Genomic DNA, 20966 nt, shown 5'->3' with positions numbered 1-20966 from the left:
TCAGCCATCGTTTTCCAAGGTGTGTAGTGCGATGTGTAACATCTCAAATAAACTCAAATATGTCCCCAAATAGCCGACAATCTATGTCAACGATCTACTCGTCTAACAAACGAGAACACAGTCAGTTAGATACAGTTATAAACTAGACACAATATGTAATTTGAAGGCAGTTTTTCGGAACTGAAAAATCCTAACCATGCGGCGTGGATTCCGCCATGTTGGACATGTGTTTTCATGGATTCTGACGGAGTGAGCGAACACACGTGGTTTTGAAGTTTTAGACCATGTCTTAGAACCAATCATACAATACCTGGTTTATCATATGACTTCTTTGATGTATTGATGAATATCCTTCAAGTATGTTGTACTTATTAATGTCGAATAGAAGAAATCTGTCTGGAAATCACCACGCGGGTAGCTGTAGGATGAATAACCGTACTCAACTGGCTACTCCGGTCACAGGATTTGAGGCAGAAGAATGCACTCAACGCGTGTTACTGTTAAATTCAGTCTCTCATGTTGAATACCTTTTTTGAAAGGTTTTAGTAATTTTATGAATCTTGCTCTTTCTATGCGTTTCATTGCTGCCTGAACACGTAAATTCATTTTTTGGGTCATATTTAGGCCTAGATATGATCGATATTATAATTTGCAAATAACTCCCCCCTCCCAAATCATCCGAACACAATGATGTTGCTGTCAACCAGTTTGTGTCTTCTTGACATGACTGTTTAATTGAGGTTCTTTCTATAGTATTATTGTATGTAGTGAAAAGTAGTCTTTTGTTTCTTGTAAGGTAGTGCTAAATCCATGTAGTTATCACAGGGTTATGCAAGACTTTAGATATGTCACCAGAGGTATCAGTAATTCTATCACCCACTAGTTTTTACACATGTGGGTATCTAAGTTAAATATTTAAAAACACTATTCATCTAGTCCCTGCAAACTGGTGTCGTGTGGGTTCGAGAGCCTTAAAGGACTCAAAAATACCATGATACTTCCACAAGAAAGTTTGATGGCAAAAGATCATGATGTAATTGTCATCGTGGAGTTTGGCAAGGTTGACGGAATGGCTGTTTACAATTTCAAAATAAGTTGCTGATTTGCTGATTTGCTGATCGAATATGCAGGGTTTCTTTACAATATTTTGATGATACGCACAAGTTTTATTTTTGAAGCGTATCTGTTCGTTGTATATTTGATACGCTTGAATTTTATTTTACTGCATATTTCTGCATTTCTGATGCATATTTTACGCAGCTACGCAGCTTATCTGGAGCTCTGTGTCACTTTAGAAAATCTCTACAGAACTAGCATATGAATCTATACATTTGTAGGGGTACTTGTGTCGCATCATCGAGTGTAATTTCTCGATTGGTGACAGTCGTGACACCCATGCTAAGTTCAATTAGCTTTGTTGCATATTAAACTTTGATTGTTTTCTATTCTAGATAGTCACTGCTATGTGATATTGTGATGTGACTCACCACTGTAAACTTTTCTGTTTGTATGGTTACTGGGACAGTTTCTGGTTGCAAGTGTTAGTACATAGTACATACTGACAAATGTATCACCATATGTGTGTATAACGATAACATAAATTGGCAAATTGCTATTCAGTGTGTGTATAGATAAGACTTATCTATAGACCTGCAATTAATGAATTCAGTGCTAAATATGAACTAGGCTGATCCCTTAAGGTTATATAATTGAATAATGTCAATGTTTCTGTGGTATATACGATAGTGAATTATTCATTTAGTTTCGATACAAATTTGTATTGATACAGTGTCAACATTAGGAATTTGTCAATACAGCGATATCACGAGACATGACATCCCTCATGGTTACTTCACTGTATTATCGATGCTTAGGGATCATGTAGGATATTCAGTAGGGCTGTTATGATTTACTTGCATATTTGGTGATTCAAACTGTATCCTTTCAGGAATTGAATTTGATATTCGTGATCACTAGAAGCGAATATATACAAACAAATATTTAAGATTGTTTTTTACTTGAACTCATCTGCTTTTTATCAAAGCAAGATATGCAAAATGGAATATGTACAAGCCATGCATTATCATAACTGGGGTCAGTCTGCCAAGGTCCCTTATCATGCTTATGGCACTGTCAACCAAAATATGAGGCTATAAGCGGCATTGTCGCGATGTGAAATATCACTGAAACATTTCAACCTAAGAAACTATATGACGTACATTTTTGATAAACTCAAGTTTTAAACTTAAAGTATTTTCCCCAGCGCAAAGACAATACCGGCTGATTACCGTAATCATGTAACTCGTATATTCGTATTCGTAACCCTATATTCGTGATGTGTATCATACTCGCCTCATAGTGTATTCGGTGCAGGCCTAGCATTCAGTTACAGCTGCCTTTATCACTTACAGCCTATTGGGTTTTTTTCAGATGGGAGTCAGTGTGAAAGACGTCGCCCCACAGGAATTCAACAAGGCTTTGGCTGCCTTCCTAAAAAAGTAATGTCAGATATATATTTGTGATGTGAATGACATGGCTGTTGGCCATCAGTGACTGTAACATACCAAATAATTTACAACTATTCTTTTTTTATTGTCATTTTTTCATGTCATCGTATTTTCATTATTTTGTCTCCACTATATATTGTTCATAAGGGTGCGCAGTATTATCACTATATCAGTAAATTAAGGTTCATTCTTTCCATGAAGAGGGGCACGGGTGGCCCAGTCGTCGAAGGCGCAGCGATTTGCTTTGCAGAGTTGCGTCCTTTGGGCATGCCAGAAACCTACGATTGTGGGCTGGAATCCCGGTTCGCCCCAATGTTTCCAGGTTTGTCAGCACCATACCCATGCTCATGGGTTTCACTGAAGTGGTAAACCTCTAAGACTTGCAACACTTCAGGCTTTCCTCCCACATTAAGCTGACACGCCTTGATATAACTGGAATACTGTTAAAAGCGGCTTTAAACCCAACTCACTCACTTTCCATGACACATATCACAATATTAGTTTTAAAAGGTTGTTCTGTTGGGTGATTTTAGATAGCGATTTTTTTATCATGTGAATGTGCATCTGGAGCATATTTATTGAGTAAACATTGTTGTACCAGCATCTTATTTTGTTCCATTTATGAACTTCAATTCATACGCTAGTGTTTTAAATTGCTTTTGAATTAAAAAATTAGAATTATGCAAAGCATCGTGATACATATCACAATACAACCATATATTGTCTTGAACAAGTCTTTGACTGGACTTGAAATTGGTGTTTGTTTGAGCAGTCCACTTAATACAGTGAATATGGCAGCTGGAATATTGCTGAGTGCGGCTTTTATCAATATACAAATTGTAATTGGTGGAGTAATGACTGTTGCTGTTTCCACAGGTCAGGCAAGATGAAGGTTCCCGACTGGATCGATATCGTGAAAACTGCCCGCTACAAGGAGCTGGCACCTTATGATGAGGACTGGTTTTATAACCGTGCAGGTGAGAAGGGCATACGTTTGTTGTGTAACCTTGGTAACAGGGATGGAATGACCTACCAAAGCATTAGTTAATGCCAATACTAGGTTTCGGCACAGATATACTGCTGATTTCACGAAACTGGCTTCTTTCCACGAAGTGTATTACGAAAGTAACATGTGTTTTGGCTGTAGTTGTTAAAAAGTTAGATCATTCCACTTTGTCATTCTATTTTTCAACTGATTGTGGTTTTGACTTGCTGTTCGGCCTGTTTGTGTCTAGGTTTGTCAGCAACATGTCTGAGACCTGCATCACTTCGGGCTTTCCTCCCACATTAAGCTGACACGCCGCGATGTAACTGGAATATTGTTAAAAGCGGTGTTGAACCCAACTCACTCACTCACTCGCTCGAAAAGAAAAATCAATCAATACGCGAACAAATGGATACCGATTTCAAGAAAAAATTCATGTCGATATGAATTGACTTGTATCTCGTATTGTACCGTGAGAATTACCTACCGATGCATTGGTACAATTGGTGAATCGTGACATCCCTACCATGAGGTAGACAATGGTAGATGTACCATAATGTCTAGTGCTATGTTTTCACTATTAAAAAACACCATAACATTTTTAGTCCACTAGTCCTTATCATGATAACATATAGCAAAACCCTTAAAAATGCCAAAATTTCTACTCGTCCTTCTGATGCCTTAACTATTGGGCAGTTTGACAAGGACTACAGGAGTAGTGCCAATCTCTAACACTGTGTTGGCATATTTCAGCTTCTGTCTGCCGCCACCTGTACATCCGTGCTCCAGTTGGTGTTGGAGCTCTGGGCAAGATATATGGAGGTAAGAATCTGTTAGATTCAAATAGCAAACTGCAATGCCCATTTCTTGTGTCCCCGCCATGATATTTCTGAATAGCAGTGTAAAACCAAACTCAAACTCACTCTAACCTATATATCTGGAATCAAGTACCAGTATTGTTTTTTTACTTTAGTTGACAGAATGGATTCACTATCATCAATGCCATACTTCAATTCATTTAAAGTCACGTTTGTTGAGTTTGTTGGGAAAGAGCAAGGCCGTGGGAAGCCTCAGCAAATATACCTGTACAGAATTTTGCCAAATTTGATGATATATGAAGGAACTGTAATATACAACCTAGGTTCTAACTTAAATTTAAATGCCAAGTATGAATCAACTGCTTGACCACTCTTAAGTTAACATATCTTTAACTCTGTTAAAAAGATGCTATGGGGTAGCCTAGTGGTTAAAGCGTTCGCTCGTCACGTCAAAGACTCGGGTTCGATTCCCCACATAGGTTCAATGTGTGAAAGCCGTTTCTGTTGTGATATTTCTGAAATATTGCTGAAAGTGACGTTAAACTCACTCAGTCTTTGTTTAAAGCACAGGAGAAATATTTGAACACTGCCTCCTTCTTGGAAGATCCATCGTTATATGGCTGAAATAATGTTGATGCAACGCTAAGGTTTAGCTCAATCACTCCTGGAAGATCCAACCAAAACAGAACAAAACACCACGTTCATAAGATCAATGAACATTTATTCACACGCTAAAACCATAAAGGTGAATTCTCCTGAAGCTCGGCTTACATGTCCATGGTTAGTTGGTAGTGGGACTCAACACTTGTTCCTTTTCACATTGGACCCGTGAAGATCGGGGGTAGAATAGGTCCTCAGCAACCCATGCTTGTCATAAAAGGCGACTATGCTTGTCGTAAAAGGCGACTATGCTTGTCGTAAAAGGCGACTATGCTTGTCGTAAAAGGCGACTATGCTTGTTGTACAAGGCAACTAACGCTCGCTGACTTGGTTGATGCGTATCATCGTATCCCAATTGCCTGGATCGATGCTCATGTCAATCACTGGATTGTCTGGTCCAGACTCGATTATTTGCAGACCACTGTCATGTAGCTGGAATATTGCTGAGTGCAGCGTTAAACAACAAACAAACAAAACAAAAACCATGAATTGCAATAAAGTAGGTTTCCACCATGGACCTGATTTCAAACATGTTTGACACCAGGTGTGTAAGAATGCAATATCCCCCACTAATTCCTGATGTTTGTTACAGGTAAGATGAGCAATGGCACCTGCCCCAGCCATTACTGCCGTGCCAGCCCCACCGTGTCTCGGCGCGTCCTCCAAGCCCTGGAGGGACTCAAGCTGGTGGAGAAGGACCCCAACACAGGGTGAGGAGAAAGCCTAGAGTCGAGACCTGTTGATGGGGCATGGGTGGCCCAGTCGTCTAAGGCGCCGTGATTCGCTGTGCAGAGTTGCATCCCTTGGGCATGCCAGAAACCTATGATTGTGGGTTCGAATCCCAGTTCGCCCTGATTACGTTTCTAGGTTTGTCAGCCGCATACACGTGGGTTTCACTGAAGTGGTAAACGTCTGAGACCTGCATCACTTCGGGCTTTCCTCCCACATGAAGCTGACACGCCGCGATATAACTGGAATAATGTTAAAAGCGGTGTTAAATCCAACTCGCTCACGAGACCTGTTGATTCCCATGCAGATCCCAAGGCTTATTAGGCCCCCAGACCCGTGGAGTTCAGGGTTAGAATAGGTCTTCAGCAACCCATGCTTGCCGTTAAAGAAGCCTTTGCTTGTCGTATGAGGCGACTAACGGGATCGGATGGTCAGGCTTGCTGACTTGGTTGATGCATATCATCATATAAAATTGTGTGGATCGATGCTCATGATGTCAATACTGGATTGTCTGGTCCAGATTTTTTACAGACTGCTGTCATATTGCTGAAATATTGCTTAGTGTGGCGTTAAACAACAAAAATAGACCTCCAGAATCCCCATGTTTGTCGTAATAGTAGACTAAATGGGACTATTAGCTGTTGTTACCTGACACTGCATTTAGCCACTAGTCTAAAGCCACACTGAGGCGACTGCCGCCGTGGTCTAGTGGGAGAGCGCAAGGTCTGGGGTTAGATCCCCGGCCGCTGCATACCAAAAGACATTAAAAGATGGTACTTGTTGTTGTTTCCCTGTCTGGCGCTCGGCATTAAGGGGCTAAAACAAGGACTGGTCGGCTCGGAGTCAGTATACTGTGTCCGAGTGGCGTATTGATGTTAAACTGTGGTATGGTATCTCAGTGAGCTAGCACTAAAAATCGTCATCAGTCCGGACTAGTACAAGCAGCCACACACACACATGTGCATGCAAGTTGCTATATAAGTTCAATAATCTTGGATATTGCAATGTACCAATGGTTCAAAATATTGCCATCCATCACAAAAGTGACGGATGGCAATATTTTGAACCATTGGTACATTGCAATATCTCTTTACATTGTGAGGGGGCACGGGCGGCCCAGTTGTCTAAGGCGCAGCGATTCGCTATGCAGAGTTGCATCCCTTGGGCATGCCAGAAACCTATGATTGTGGGTTCTAATCCTGGTCTGCCCTGATTGTTTCTAGGTTTGTCAGCACCATATCCCTGCTCGTGGGCTTCACTGAAGTGTTAACATCTGAGACCTGCATCACTTCAGGCTTTCCTCCCACATTAATCTGACACGCCACAATCTTAACTGGAATACTGTTAAAAGGGGCGTCAAACCCAACTCACTCGCTCACTTTAAAGTGTGCATTTGTGTATGTGACTGAAATATTGTTCAAAGTGACATTAACTCTTGATCGAGATTGAGTCTGTAACAACACATGCATTATATTCATTGCAGAGGCCGTAAGCTGACCTCCCAGGGACGTCGTGATCTCGACCGCATCGCCTCCCAGATCAAGCGACCTGCAGGGTCTGCGGCTGCTGCCAAGAAGTGAACTGTTGACATGTAAAAAAAACATTAAAAAATGAATTGTCAGGGGCACATGTTGTTTTGTTTTACTTTTCAGTAAATGAGATTGTGCCAGGATCTTAGTGCAGGGGCACACTTTGGCTGTGCCAGGATCTTAGTGCAGGGACACTTTAGCTTTGCTAGGATCTTAGTGCAGGGGGAAACTTGAGCTGTGCCAGGATCTTAGTGCAGGGACACACTTTAGCTGTGCCAGTATCTTAGTGCAGGGACACACTTTAGCTGTGCCAGTATCTTGGTGCAGGGACGCACTTAAGCTGTGCCAGGATCTTAGTGCAGGGACACACTTTAGCTGTGCCAGTATCTTAGGTCAGTGGCACACTTTAGCTGTGCCAGGATCTTAGTACAATGGGAAACTTGAGCTGTGCCATGATCTTAGTGCAGGGACACTTTAGCTGTGCCAGTATCTTAGTACAGGGACACACTTTAGCTGTGCCAGTATCTTAGTACAGGGACACACTTTAGCTGTGCCAGGATCTTAGTGCAGGGACACACTTCAGCTGTGCCAGTATCTTACGTCAGTGGCACACTTCAGCTGTGCCAGGATCTTAGTGCAGGGACACACTTTAGCTGTGCCAGGATCTTAGTGCAGGGACACACTTTAGCTGTGCCAGGATCTTAGTGCAGGGGCACACTTCAGCTGTGCCAGTATCTTAGTGCAAGGGCACACTTTAGCTGTGCCAATATCTTAGTGCAAGGGCACACTTTAGCTGTGCCAATATCTTAGTGCATGGACACACTTCAGCTGTGCCAGTATCTTAGATCAGTGGCACACTTCAGCTGTGCCAGGATCTTAGTGCAGGGACACACTTCAGCTGTGCCAGGATCTTAGTGCAGGGACACACTTTAGCTGTGCCAGTATCTTAGTGCGGGGACACACTTCAGCTGTGCCAGGATCTTAGGTCAGGGACACACTTTAGCTGTGCCAGGATCTTAATGCAGGGACACACTCTAGCTGTGCCAGTATCTTAGTGCAGGGGCACACTTTAGCTGTGCCAGTATCTTAGTGCAGGGACACACTTTAGCTGTGCCAGTATCTTAGTGCAGGGACACTTTAGCTGTGCCAGGATCTTAGTGCGGGGACACACTTTAGCTGTGCCAGAATCTTAGTGCAGGGACACTTCAGCTGTGTCAGGATCTTAGTGCAGGGACACACTTTAGCTGTGCCAGGATCTTGTTGAAATGGGAAACTTGAGCTGTGCCAGGATCTTAGTGCAGGGGGAAACTTGAGCTGGGCCAGTATCTTAGTGCAGGGACACTTTAGCTGTGCCAGTATCTTAGTGCAGGGGCACACTTTAGCTGTGCCAATATCTTAGTGCAGGGACACACTCTAGCTGTGCCAATATCTTAGTGCAAGGGCACACTTTAGCTGTGCCAATATCTTAGTGCAAGGGCACACTTTAGCTGTGCCAATATCTTAGTGCATGGACACACTTCAGCTGTGCCAGTATCTTAGATCAGTGGCACACTTCAGCTGTGCCAGGATCTTAGTGCAGGGACACACTTTAGCTGTGCCAGTATCTTAGTGCAGGGACACTTTAGCTGTGCCAGTATCTTAGTGCAGGGGCACACTTTAGCTGTGCCAATATCTTAGTGCAAGGGCACACTTTAGCTGTGCCAATATCTTAGTGCATGGACACACTTCAGCTGTGCCAGTATCTTAGATCAGTGGCACACTTCAGCTGTGCCAGGATCTTAGTGCAGGGACACACTTCAGCTGTGCCAGGATCTTAGTGCAGGGACACACTTTAGCTGTGCCAGTATCTTAGTGCGGGGACACACTTCAGCTGTGCCAGGATCTTAGGTCAGGGACACACTTTAGCTGTGCCAGGATCTTAGTGCAGGGACACACTTTAGCTGTGCCAGGATCTTAGTGCAAGGACACACTTTAGCTGTGCCAGGATCTTAGTGCAGGGACACACTTTAGCTGTGCCAGGATCTTGTTGAAATGGGAAACTTGAGCTGTGCCAGGATCTTAGTGCAGGGGGAAACTTGAGCTGTGCCAGTATCTTAGTGCAGGGACACACTTTAGCTGTGCCAGTATCTTAGTGCAGGGGCACACTTTAGCTGTGCCAGTATCTTAGTGCAAGGGCACACTTTAGCTGTGCCAGTATCTTAGTGCAGGGGCACACTTTAACTGTGCCAGTATCTTAGTGCAGGGACACACTTTAACTGTGCCAGCATCTTAATGCAGGGACACACTTTAGCTGTGCTAGTATCTTAGTGCAGGGGCACACTTTAGCTGTGCCAGGATCTTAGTGCAGGGGCACACTTTAGCTGTGCCAGTATCTTAGTGCAGGGGCACACTTCAGCTGTGCCAGGATCTTAGTGCAGGGGCACACTTTAGCTGTGCCAGTATCTTAGTGCAAGGGCACACTTTAGCTGTGCCAATATTTTAGTGCAAGGGCACACTTTACCTGTGCCAATATCCTAGTGCATGGACACACTTCAGCTGTGCCAGTATCTTAGGTCAGTGGCACACTTCAGCTGTGCCAGGATCTTAGTGCAGGGACACACTTTAGCTGTGCCAGGATCTTAGTGCAGGGACACACTTTAGCTGTGCCAGGATCTTAGTGCAGGGGCACACTTCAGCTGTGCCAGTATCTTAGTGCAAGGGCACACTTTAGCTGTGCCAATATCTTAGTGCAAGGGCACACTTTAGCTGTGCCAATATCTTAGTGCATGGACACACTTCAGCTGTGCCAGTATCTTAGGTCAGTGGCACACTTCAGCTGTGCCAGGATCTTAGTGCAGGGACACACTTTAGCTGTGCCAGGATCTTAGTGCAGGGGCACACTTTAGCTGTGCCAGTATCTTAGTGCGGGGACACACTTCAGCTGTGCCAGGATCTTAGTGCGGGGACACACTTCAGCTGTGCCAGGATCTTAGTGCAGGGACACACTTTAGCTGTGCCAGGATCTTAGTGCAAGGACACACTTTAGCTGTGCCAGGATCTTAGTGCAGGGACACACTTTAGCTGTGCCAGGATCTTAGTGCAGGGACACACTTTAGCTGTGCCAGGATCTTAGTGCAGGGACACTTTAGCTGTGCCAGGATCTTAGTGCAGGGACACACTTTAGCTGTGCCAGGATCTTAGTGCAGGGACACACTTTAGCTGTGCCAGGATCTTAGTGCAGGGGCACACTTCAGCTGTGCCAATATCTTAGTGCAAGGGCACACTTTAGCTGTGCCAATATCTTAGTGCTTGGACACACTTCAGCTGTGCCAGTATCTTAGGTCAGTGGCACACTTCAGCTGTGCCAGGATCTTAGTGCAGGGACACACTTTAGCTGTGCCAGGATCTTAGTGCAGGGACACACTTTAGCTGTGCCTGGATCTTAGTGCGGGGACACACTTCAGCTGTGCCAGGATCTTAGGTCAGGGACACACTTTAGCTGTGCCAGGATCTTAGTGCAGGGACACACTTTAGCTGTGCCAGGATCTTAGTGCAAGGACACACTTTAGCTGTGCCAGGATCTTAGTGCAGGGGCACACTTTAGCTGTGCCAGTATCTTAGTACAGGGGCACACTTTAGCTGTGCCAGTATCTTAGTGCAGGGACACACTTTAGCTGTGCCAGGATCTTAGTGCAGGGACACACTTAAGCTGTCCCAGGATCTTAGTGCAGGGGACACTTTAGCTGTGCCAGGATCTTAGTGCAGGGACACACTTAAGCTGTGCCAGGATCTTAGTGCAGGGACACACTTTAGCTGTGCCAGGATCTTAGTGCAGGGACACACTTTGGCTGTGCCAGGATCTTAGTGCAGGGGACACTTTAGCTGTGCCAGTATCTTAGTGCAGGGACACACTTAAGCTGTGCCAGGATCTTAGTGCAGGGGACACTTTAGCTGTGCCAGGATCTTAGTGCAGGGACACACTTTAGCTGTGCCAGTATCTTAGTGCAGGGACACACTTAAGCTGTGTCAGGATCTTAGTGCAGGCACACACTTTGGCTGTGCCAGTATCTTAGTGCAGGGACACACTTTAGCTGTGTCAGGATCTTAGTGCAGGGGGACACTTTAGCTGTGCCAGGATCTTAGTGCAGGGGACACTTTAGCTGTGCCAGGATCTTAGTGCAGGGACACACTTTAGCTGTGCCAGGATCTTAGTGCAGGGACACACTTTAGCTGTGCCAGTATCTTAGTGCAGGGACACACTTTAGCTGTGCCAGTATCTTAGTGCAGGGACACACTTAAGCTGTGTCAGGATCTTAGTGCAGGGGGACACTTTAGCTGTGCCAGGATCTTAGTGCAGGGGACACTTAAGCTGTGCCAGGATCTTAGTGCAGGGGCACACTTTAGCTGTGCCAGGATCTTAGTGCAGGGACATACTTTAGCTGTACCAGTATCTTAATGCAGGGACACACTTTAGCTGTGCCAGGATCTTAGTGCAGGGGCACACTTTAGCTGTGCCAGGATCTTAGTGCAGGGACATACTTTAGCTGTACCAGTATCTTAATGCAGGGACACACTTTAGCTGTGCCAGGATCTTAGTGCGGGGACACACTTCAGCTGTGCCAGGATCTTAGTGCAGGGACACTTTAGATGTGCCAGGATCTTAGTGCAGGGACAATTTAGCTGTGCCAGTATCTTAGTGCAGGGACACACTTTAGCTGTGCCAGGATCTTAATGCAGGGACACACTTTAGCTGTGCCAGTATCTTAGGTCAGGGACACACTTTAGCTGTGCCAGGATCTTAGTGCAGGGACACACTTTAGCTGTGCCAGTATCTTAGTGCAGGGACATTCTTTAGCTGTGCCAGGATCTTAGTGCAAGGGGCACACTTTAGCTGTGCCAGGATCTTAGTCATCATATCTCAACATGCATGGATCAATTGTCATGATGCCAATCACAGGACTGTCTGGTCCTGACTCAATTATTTACAGACTGCCGTCATACATCTGGAATATTGCTGATTGTGGCGTTAAACAACAAACCAACAAAACAAATTGGACCAGACAACTATTGCCTGGTTTGAAGCAGTGACCATGAACTATTTTAGCACCCTTACCCTGATTACAAATCAATGAGAGATAAGGTGAGCTAAAGCTTTGATCAGCATCACATGATCAATACAAACCTAGTCCTGGTGAGCAGAAAAAACACAAGTTTGTGTGCAACATGTTCCGATTTGATTTTATTGACAAAAGTATATCATAAAAACATCACCTTGGAAGTTTATATATATATATATATATATATATATATATATATATATATATATACGAAAGTGCCACATGCACTGAAGCTCACCTGGATATGTAGTCAACAAAATGTTGCTGTCTGCTTTGGTATTCAAATATTTTCTACATCAACAATGAGAACTAAATGAACACAAAATGTAAGATTTAAGGAAAATATAATAAGGAGAGCCAAATTTGGGGTAGAATAGGTCTTCAGTAGCCTATGCTTGTCATAAGAGGCGACTAATGGGATTGGGTGGTCAGACTCACTGACTTGTTAATGCATGTCTTCGATCCTAATTGCGTGGAACGATGCTCGTGACCTCAAGTATATGATCGTCTGGTCCAAACTCGATTATTTACAGACAACCGTCCTACAGCTGGAATATTGCTGAGTGCGGCGATAAACAACAAACAAAGAGCATGTGTGCCTTTGAGTGAGTGAGTGAGTTGGGTTTAACGCTGCTTTTAACAGTATTCCAGTTATATCACGGCGTGTCAGCTTAATGTTGGAGGAAAGCCCGAAGTGATGCAGGTCTAAGACGTTTACCACTTCGGTGAAACCCACGAGCACGGGTATGGTACTGACAAACCGAGAAACATAATTGGGGCGAACCGGGATTCGAACCCACAATCATAGGTTTCTGGCGTGCCCAAGGGACGCAACTCTGCACAGCGAATTGCGGCGCCTTAGACGACTGGGCCACCCGTGCCCCCTGTGTGCCTTTGAGAGTAATGACATGTCGACATATGCGATAGTCCAATCATATTTAGCACAGGAAAGTGGGCTTGATGTGGCAAGGGTGAAACAAGACTGTGATACACTTAAGGCTAGTGGGACACTCTTGCCTCGGGATGATGCACTACCAACTACAGATGTGACAAGGACTTGAGTTATGGCCATGAATGGGATTTTCAATGTGGCTGAAAAAATTGGTGTGTCATCACTGGTGGGAAGAAGCATAAGAAAAGATGTATAGACACACAATGGACAAACAGGCCACAACATATGCTCTCTTGACTTTCAGTCTGGTGAGCTAACATGAAATCTCGAGGAAATGACTGAAGGAACATACAAATTGCAAATTCTTAAATGTCTAATGGTAAGAAGGTCAGATGGTACCGAATCTACCATTTAAATTTAATATCTTGGGAATATCGTTAGAGACTGGGGGTTAAAATGGGTCTTCAGCAACCCATTCTTGCCGTAAATGGCGACTATGCTTGTCGTAAGAGGCGACTAGCGGGATCGGGTGGTCAGGCTTGCTGACTTGGTTGATGCATGTCATCGATCCCAATTGCGTGGATCGATGCTCATGTTGTCAATCACTGAATCACCTGGTCCAGACTTAATTATTTACAGACTGTTGTCATATAGCTGGAGAATTGCTGAGTGCGGCGTTAAACAACAAACAAACGTTAGAGACTGGTGAGGTACCAACCATTTGATATTCTTCGGGGGTGGGGATTTTTTGTAATCGAGAATCAATATTCTTTCAGCTATATAACCAGATATTTTTATTTAAAACTATGAGTCTGAATTCATTTGAGGAAAAGCATTTTTGTGGCAGGCAATATCTTTTGTCTTCAACAGAGTGAAGCATAATTATTTTTTCATGACTTTTCAGGTCCGTAAGAGTTTTGGTTACTTGATAAATACACCATGGCAAGAATAACATTGGTCTATACTTTATATATAGATGCAGTAGGTAGTTATCTTAACAGACGACTGTTCCTTCTTCCATTTCAACATCCTGGAATGCATCAAGAACAACATCTAAATCAAGCTCATCAACATTTATCCTCTTCATCTCAAGGACTACCATTTCGTTCAACCTATACTAACCCCTGGATTCGTTCCCATGGTTCTCATGATCTGAAATTACCTGCCCTTGATTTTTAATAAAATTACACTGACCAATCAAACGTTGAGATAAGAAAAGAGGAAAAGGGTAAGGGAGGACTTATGCCACCACCCTTTTAATGGACACGAAGATCTTAGTGCAGGGGCACACTTTAGCTTTGCCAGGATCTTAGTGCAGGGACACACTCTAGCTTTGCCAGGATCTTGGTGCAGGGGCACACTTTAGCTGTGCTAGGATCTTAGTGCAGTGGCACACTTCAGCTGTGCCAGTATCTTAGTGCAGGCACACTTAAGCTGTGCCAGGATCTTAGTGCAGTGGCACACTTAAGCTGTGCCAGTATCTTAGTGCAGTGGCACACTTAAGCTGTGCCAGTATCTTAGTGCAGTGCCACACTTTAGCTGTGCCAGGATCTTAATGCAGGGACACACTTTAGCTGTGCCAGTATCTTAGGTCAGTGGCACACTTTAGCTGTGCCAGGATCTTAGTGCAGTGGCACACTTAAGCTGTGCCAGTATCTTAGTGCAGGGGCACACTTTAGCTGTGCCAGGATCTTAGTGCAGGGACACACTTTAGCTGTGCCAGTATCTTAGTGCAGGGACAAACTTTAGCTGTGCCTGTAACAGTGCAGGGACACACTTTGGCTGTGCCAGGATCTTAGTGCAGGGACACACTTTAGCTGTGCCAGTATCTTAGTGCAGGGACACACTTCAGCTGTGCCAGGATCTTAGTGCAGGGACACACTTCAGCTGTGCCAGGATCTTAGTGCAGGGGCACACTTTAGCTGTGCCAGTATCTTAGTGCAGGGACACACTCTAGCTGTGCCAGTATCTTAGTGCAGGGACACACTTTAGCTGTGCCAGTATCTTAGTGCAGGGACACACTTCAGCTGTGCCAGTATCTTAGTGCAGGGACACACTTTGGCTGTGCCAGGATCTTAGTGCAGGGACACACTTTAGCTGTGCCAGGATCTTAGCGCAGGGACACACTTTAGCTGTGCCAGGATCTTAGTGCAGGGACACACTTTGGCTGTGCCAGGATCTTAGTGCAGGGGCACACTTTAGCTGTGCCAGGATCTTAGTGCAGGGACACACTTTGGCTGTGCCAGGATCTTAGTGCAGGGGCACACTTTAGCTGTGCCTGTATCTTAGTGCAGGGACACACTTTAGCTGTGCCTGTATCTTAGTGCAGTGACACACTTTAGCTGTGCCAGGATCTTAATGCAGGGACACACTTCAGCTGTGCCAGGATCTTAATGCAGGGACACACTTTAGCTGTGCCAGTATCTTAGGTCAGTGGCACACTTTAGCTGTGCCAGTATCTTAGTGCAGGGACACACTTTAGCTGTGCCAGTATCTTAGGTCAGTGGCACACTTTAGCTGTGCCAGGATCTTAGTGCAGGGGCACACTTTAGCTGTGCCAGTATCTTAGGTCAGTGGCACACTTTAGCTGTGCCAGGATCTTAGTGCAGTGGCACACTTAAGCTGTGCCAGTATCTTAGTGCAGGGGCACACTTTAGCTGTGCCAGGATCTTAGTGCAGGGACACACTTTAGCTGTGGCAGTATCTTAGTGCAGGGACAAACTTTAGCTGTGCCTGTAACAGTGCAGGGACACACTTTGGCTGTGCCAGGATCTTAGTGCAGGGACACACTTTAGCTGTGCCAGTATCTTAGTGCAGGGACACACTTCAGCTGTGCCAGGATCTTAGTGCAGGGACACACTTCAGCTGTGCCAGGATCTTAGTGCAGGGGCACACTTTAGCTGTGCCAGTATCTTAGTGCAGGGACACACTCTAGCTGTGCCAGTATCTTAGTGCAGGGACACACTTTAGCTGTGCCAGTATCTTAGTGCAGGGACACACTTCAGCTGTGCCAGTATCTTAGTGCAGGGACACACTTTGGCTGTGCCAGGATCTTAGTGCGGGGACACACTTTAGCTGTGCCAGGATCTTAGCGCAGGGACACACTTTAGCTGTGCCAGGATCTTAGTGCAGGGACACACTTTGGCTGTGCCAGGATCTTAGTGCAGGGGCACACTTTAGCTGTGCCAGGATCTTAGTGCAGGGACACACTTTGGCTGTGCCAGGATCTTAGTGCAGGGGCACACTTTAGCTGTGCCTGTATCTTAGTGCAGGGACACACTTTAGCTGTGCCTGTATCTTAGTGCAGTGACACACTTTAGCTGTGCCAGGATCTTAATGCAGGGACACACTTCAGCTGTGCCAGGATCTTAATGCAGGGACACACTTTAGCTGTGCCAGTATCTTAGGTCAGTGGCACACTTTAGCTGTGCCAGTATCTTAGTGCAGGGACACACTTTAGCTGTGCCAGTATCTTAGGTCAGTGGCACACTTTAGCTGTGCCAGGATCTTAGTGCAGGGGCACACTTTAGCTGTGCCAGTATCTTAGGTCAGTGGCACACTTCAGCTGTGCCAGGATCTTAGTGCAGGGACACACTTTAGCTGTGGCAGTATCATAGTGCAGGGACACACTTTAGCTGTGCCAGGATCTTAGGTCAGTGGCACACTTTAGCTGTGCCAGTATCTTAGTGCAGGGACACACTTTAGCTGTGCCAGGATCTTAGTGCAGGGACACACTTCAGCTGTGCCAGGATCATAATGCAGGGGGACACTTAAGCTGTGCCAGGATCTTAGTGCAGGGACACACTTTAGCTGTGCCAGGATCTTAGTGCAGGGGCACACTTCAGCTGTGCCAGGATCTTAGCGCAGGGACACACTTTAGCTGTACCAGGATCTTAGTTCAGGGACACACTTTAGCTGTACCAGGATCTTAGTGCAGGGCCACTTTAGCTGTGCCAGGATCTTAGTGCAGGGACACACTTTAGCTGTACCAGGATCTTAGTGCAGGGACACACTTTAGCTGTGCCAGGATCTTAGTGCAGGGACACACTTCAGCTGTGCCAGGATCTTAGTGCAGGGCCACTTTAGCTGTGCCAGTATCTTAGATCAGGGGCACACTTTAGCTGTGCCAGGATCTTAATGCAGGGACACACTTTAGCTGTGCCAGGATCTTAGTGCAGGGACACACTTTAGCTGTGCCAGGATCTTAGGTCAGTGGCAAACTTTAGCTGTGCCAGGATCTTAGTGCAGGGGCACACTTTAGCTGTGCCAGTATCTTAGGTCAGGGACACACTTTAGCTGTGTCAGGATCTTAGTGCAGGGACACACTTTAGCTGTACCAGGATCTTAGTGCAGGGCCACTTTAGCTGTGCCAGGATCTTAGTGCAGGGGTACACTTCAGCTGTGCCAGGATCTTAGTGCAGGGGTACACTTCAGCTGTGCCAGGATCTTAGTGCAGGGACACACTTTAGCTGTACCAGGATCTTAGTGCAGGGACACACTTTAGCTGTACCAGGATCTTAGTGCAGGGACACACATTAGCTGTGCCAGGATCTTAGTGCAGGGGCACACTTTAGCTGTGCCAGGATCTTAGTGCAGGGACACACTTTAGCTGTACCAGGATCTTAGTGCAGGGCCACTTTAGCTGTGCCAGTATCTTAGGTCAGGGGCACACTTTAGCTGTGCCAGGATCTTAATGCAGGGACACACTCTAGCTGTGCCAGGATCTTAGTGCAGGGACACACTTTAGCTGTGCCAGGATCTTAGTGCAGGGACACACTTTAGCTGTGCCAGGATCTTAGTGCAGGGACACACTTTAGCTGTACCAGGATCTTAGTGCAGGGCCACTTTAGCTGTGCCAGGATCTTAGTGCAGGGGCACACTTCAGCTGTGCCAGGATCTTAGTGCAGGGACACACTTTAGCTGTACCAGGATCTTAGTGCAGGGACACACTTTAGCTGTACCAGGATCTTAGTGCAGGGACACACTTTAGCTGTGCCAGGATCTTAGGTCAGGGACACACTTCAGCTGTGCCAGTATCTTAGGTCAGTGGCAAACTTTAGCTGTACCAGGATCTTAGTGCAGGGACACACTTCAGCTGTGCCAGTATCTTAGTGCAGGGCCACTCCAGCTGTGCCAGTATCTTAGGTCAGTGGCACACTTAAGCTGTGCCAGGATCTTAGTGCAGGGACACACTTTAGCTGTGCCAGGATCTTAGCGCAGGGGCACACTTTAGCTGTGCCAGTATCTTAGTGCAGGGACACACTTGAGCTGTGCCATGATCTTAGTGCAGGGACACACTTTAGCTGTGCCAGTATCTTAGTGCAGGGACAGACTTTAGCTGTACCAGGATCTTAGTGCAGGGACACACTTTAGCTGTGCCAGGATCTTAGTGCAGGCACACTTAAGCTGTGCCAGGATCTTAGTGAAGGGACACACTTTACCTGTGCCAGGATCTTAGTGCAGGGGCACACCTTAGCTGTGCCAGGATCTTAGCGCAGGCACACTTAAGCTGTGCCAGGATCTTAGTGCAGGGACACACTTGAGCTGTGCCATGATCTTAGTGCAGGGACACACTTTAGCTGTGCCAGTATCTTAGTGCAGGGACAGACTTTAGCTGTGCCAGTATCTTAGTGCAGGGACACACTTTAGCTGTGCCAGGATCTTAGTGCAGGCACACTTAAGCTGTGCCAGGATCTTAGTGAAGGGACACACTTTAGCTGTGCCAGGATCTTAGTGCAGGGGCACACCTTAGCTGTGCCAGGATCTTAGCGCAGGCACACTTAAGCTGTGCCAGGATCTTAGTGAAGGGACACACTTTAGCTGTGCCAGTATCTTAGTGCAGGGACACACTTTAGCTGTGCCAGGATCTTAGTGCAGGGACACACTTTAGCTGTGCCAGGATCTTAGTGCAGGGGCACACTTTAGCTGTGCCAGGATCTTAGTGCGGGGGACACTTTAGCTGTGCCAGGATCTTAGTGCAGGGGCACACTTTAGCTGTGCCAGGATCTTAGTGCAGGGACACACTTTAGCTGTGCCAGGATATTAGTGCAGGGGCACACTTTAGCTGTGCCAGGATCTTAGTGCGGGGGACACTTCAGCTGTGCCAGGATCTTAGTGCAGGGGGACACTTTAGCTGTGTCAGGATCTTAGTGCGGGGACACACTTTAGCTGTGCCAGTATCTTAGGTCAGTGGTACACTTTAGCTGTGCCAGTATCTTAGTGCAGGGACACACTTAAACTGTGCCAGTATCTTAGTGCAGTGGAACGTGCTAGGATCTTAGTACAGGGGCACACTTTAGCTGTGCTAGGATCTAAGTCATTGTATCTCAACATGCATGGATCAATGGTCATGATGCCAATCACTGGACTGTCTGGTCCTGACTCAATTATTTACATCATACATCTGGAATATTCCTGATTGTGCCTGGTTTGAAGCAGTGACCATAAACTATTTTGGCACCCTCTCCCTGATTACAAATCAGTGAGAGATAAGGTGAGCTAAAGCTTTGATCCAGAGTGGTTTCCTGCCATAACATTCTCAGCAACAGGTGATCAATACAAACCTTGGTCCTGGTGAGCAAAAAGACACAAGTTTGTGTGCAACATGTTCCGATTTGATTTTATTGACAAAAGTATATCATAAAAACATCACCTTGGAAGGTTATATATATATATATACAAAAGTGCCACATGCACTGAAGCTCACCTGGATATGTAGTCAACAAAATGTTGCTGTCTGCTTTGGTATTCAAATATTTTCTACATCAACAATGAGAACTAAATGAACACAAAATGTAAGATTTAAGGAAAATATAATAAGGAGAGCCATAAATGCCAAAGGACCCATGAAGATCCGGAGTTGAATAGGTCTTCAGTAGCCCATGCTTGTCATAAGAGGCGACTAACAGGATTGGGTGGTCAGGCTTGCTGACTTGTTAATGCATGTCTTCGATCCTAATTGCGTGGAACGATGCACGTGACCTCAATTATAAGATCGTCTGGTCCAAACTCGATTATTTACAGACAACCGTCCTACAGCTGGAATATTGCTGAGTGCGGCGATAAACAACAAACAAAGATCATGACATGTCGACATATGCGATATTCCAATCATATTTAGCACAGGAAAGTGGGCTTGATGTGGCAAGGGTGAAACAAGACTGTGATACACTTAAGGCTAGTGGGACACTCTTGCCTCGGGATGATGCACTACAAACTACAGATGTGACAATGACTTGAGTTATGGCCATGAATGGGATTTTCAATGTGGCTGAAAAAATTGTTGTGTCATCACTGGTGGGAAAAAGCATAAGAAGAGATGTATAGACACACAATGGACAAACAGGCCACAACATATGCTCTCTTGACTTTCAGTCTGGTGAGCTAACATGAAATCTCGAGGAAATGACTGAAGGAACATACAAATTGCAATGAACTTAATTCTTAAATGTCTAATGGTAAGAAGGTCAGATGATACAGAATCTACCATATAAATTTAATATCTTGGGAATATCGTTAGAGACTGGGGGTTAAAATGGGTCTTCAGCAACCCATTCTTGCCGTAAATGGCGACTATGCTTGTCGTAAAAGGCGACTAGCGGGATCGGGTGGTCAGGCTTGCTGACTTGGTTGATGCATGTCATCGATCCCAATTGCGTGGATCGATGCTCATGTTGTCAATCACTGAATCACCTGGTCCAGACTTAATTATTTACAGACCGTTGTCATATAGCTGGAGTGTTGCTGAGTG

The 20966-nt window shown here is 45.5% G+C and overlaps 1 protein-coding gene across 1 annotated transcript; it reads left to right on the top strand.

Annotated features, from left to right (window-relative positions):
• Window positions 1-7326, top strand: LOC139477124 (small ribosomal subunit protein eS19-like). The gene is made up of 6 exons (XM_071259674.1): window positions 1-19; window positions 2431-2498; window positions 3384-3484; window positions 4246-4314; window positions 5563-5680; window positions 7183-7326. Exons 2-6 carry the CDS (start codon window positions 2431-2433, stop codon window positions 7277-7279), a joined length of 453 nt encoding a protein of 150 aa, XP_071115775.1. The 5' UTR covers window positions 1-19; the 3' UTR covers window positions 7280-7326.
• The last annotated feature ends 13640 nt before the right edge of the window (window positions 7327-20966 follow it).

The sequence above is a fragment of the Haliotis cracherodii genome, unplaced genomic scaffold, assembly GCF_022045235.1.
Source record: "Haliotis cracherodii isolate W230 unplaced genomic scaffold, xgHalCrac1.p SCAF_31, whole genome shotgun sequence".
Taxonomy (NCBI): Eukaryota; Metazoa; Mollusca; class Gastropoda; order Lepetellida; family Haliotidae; genus Haliotis; species Haliotis cracherodii.
Note: the sequence above shows the minus strand (reverse complement) of the source record. Positions and strands in the feature narration are given on the sequence as shown.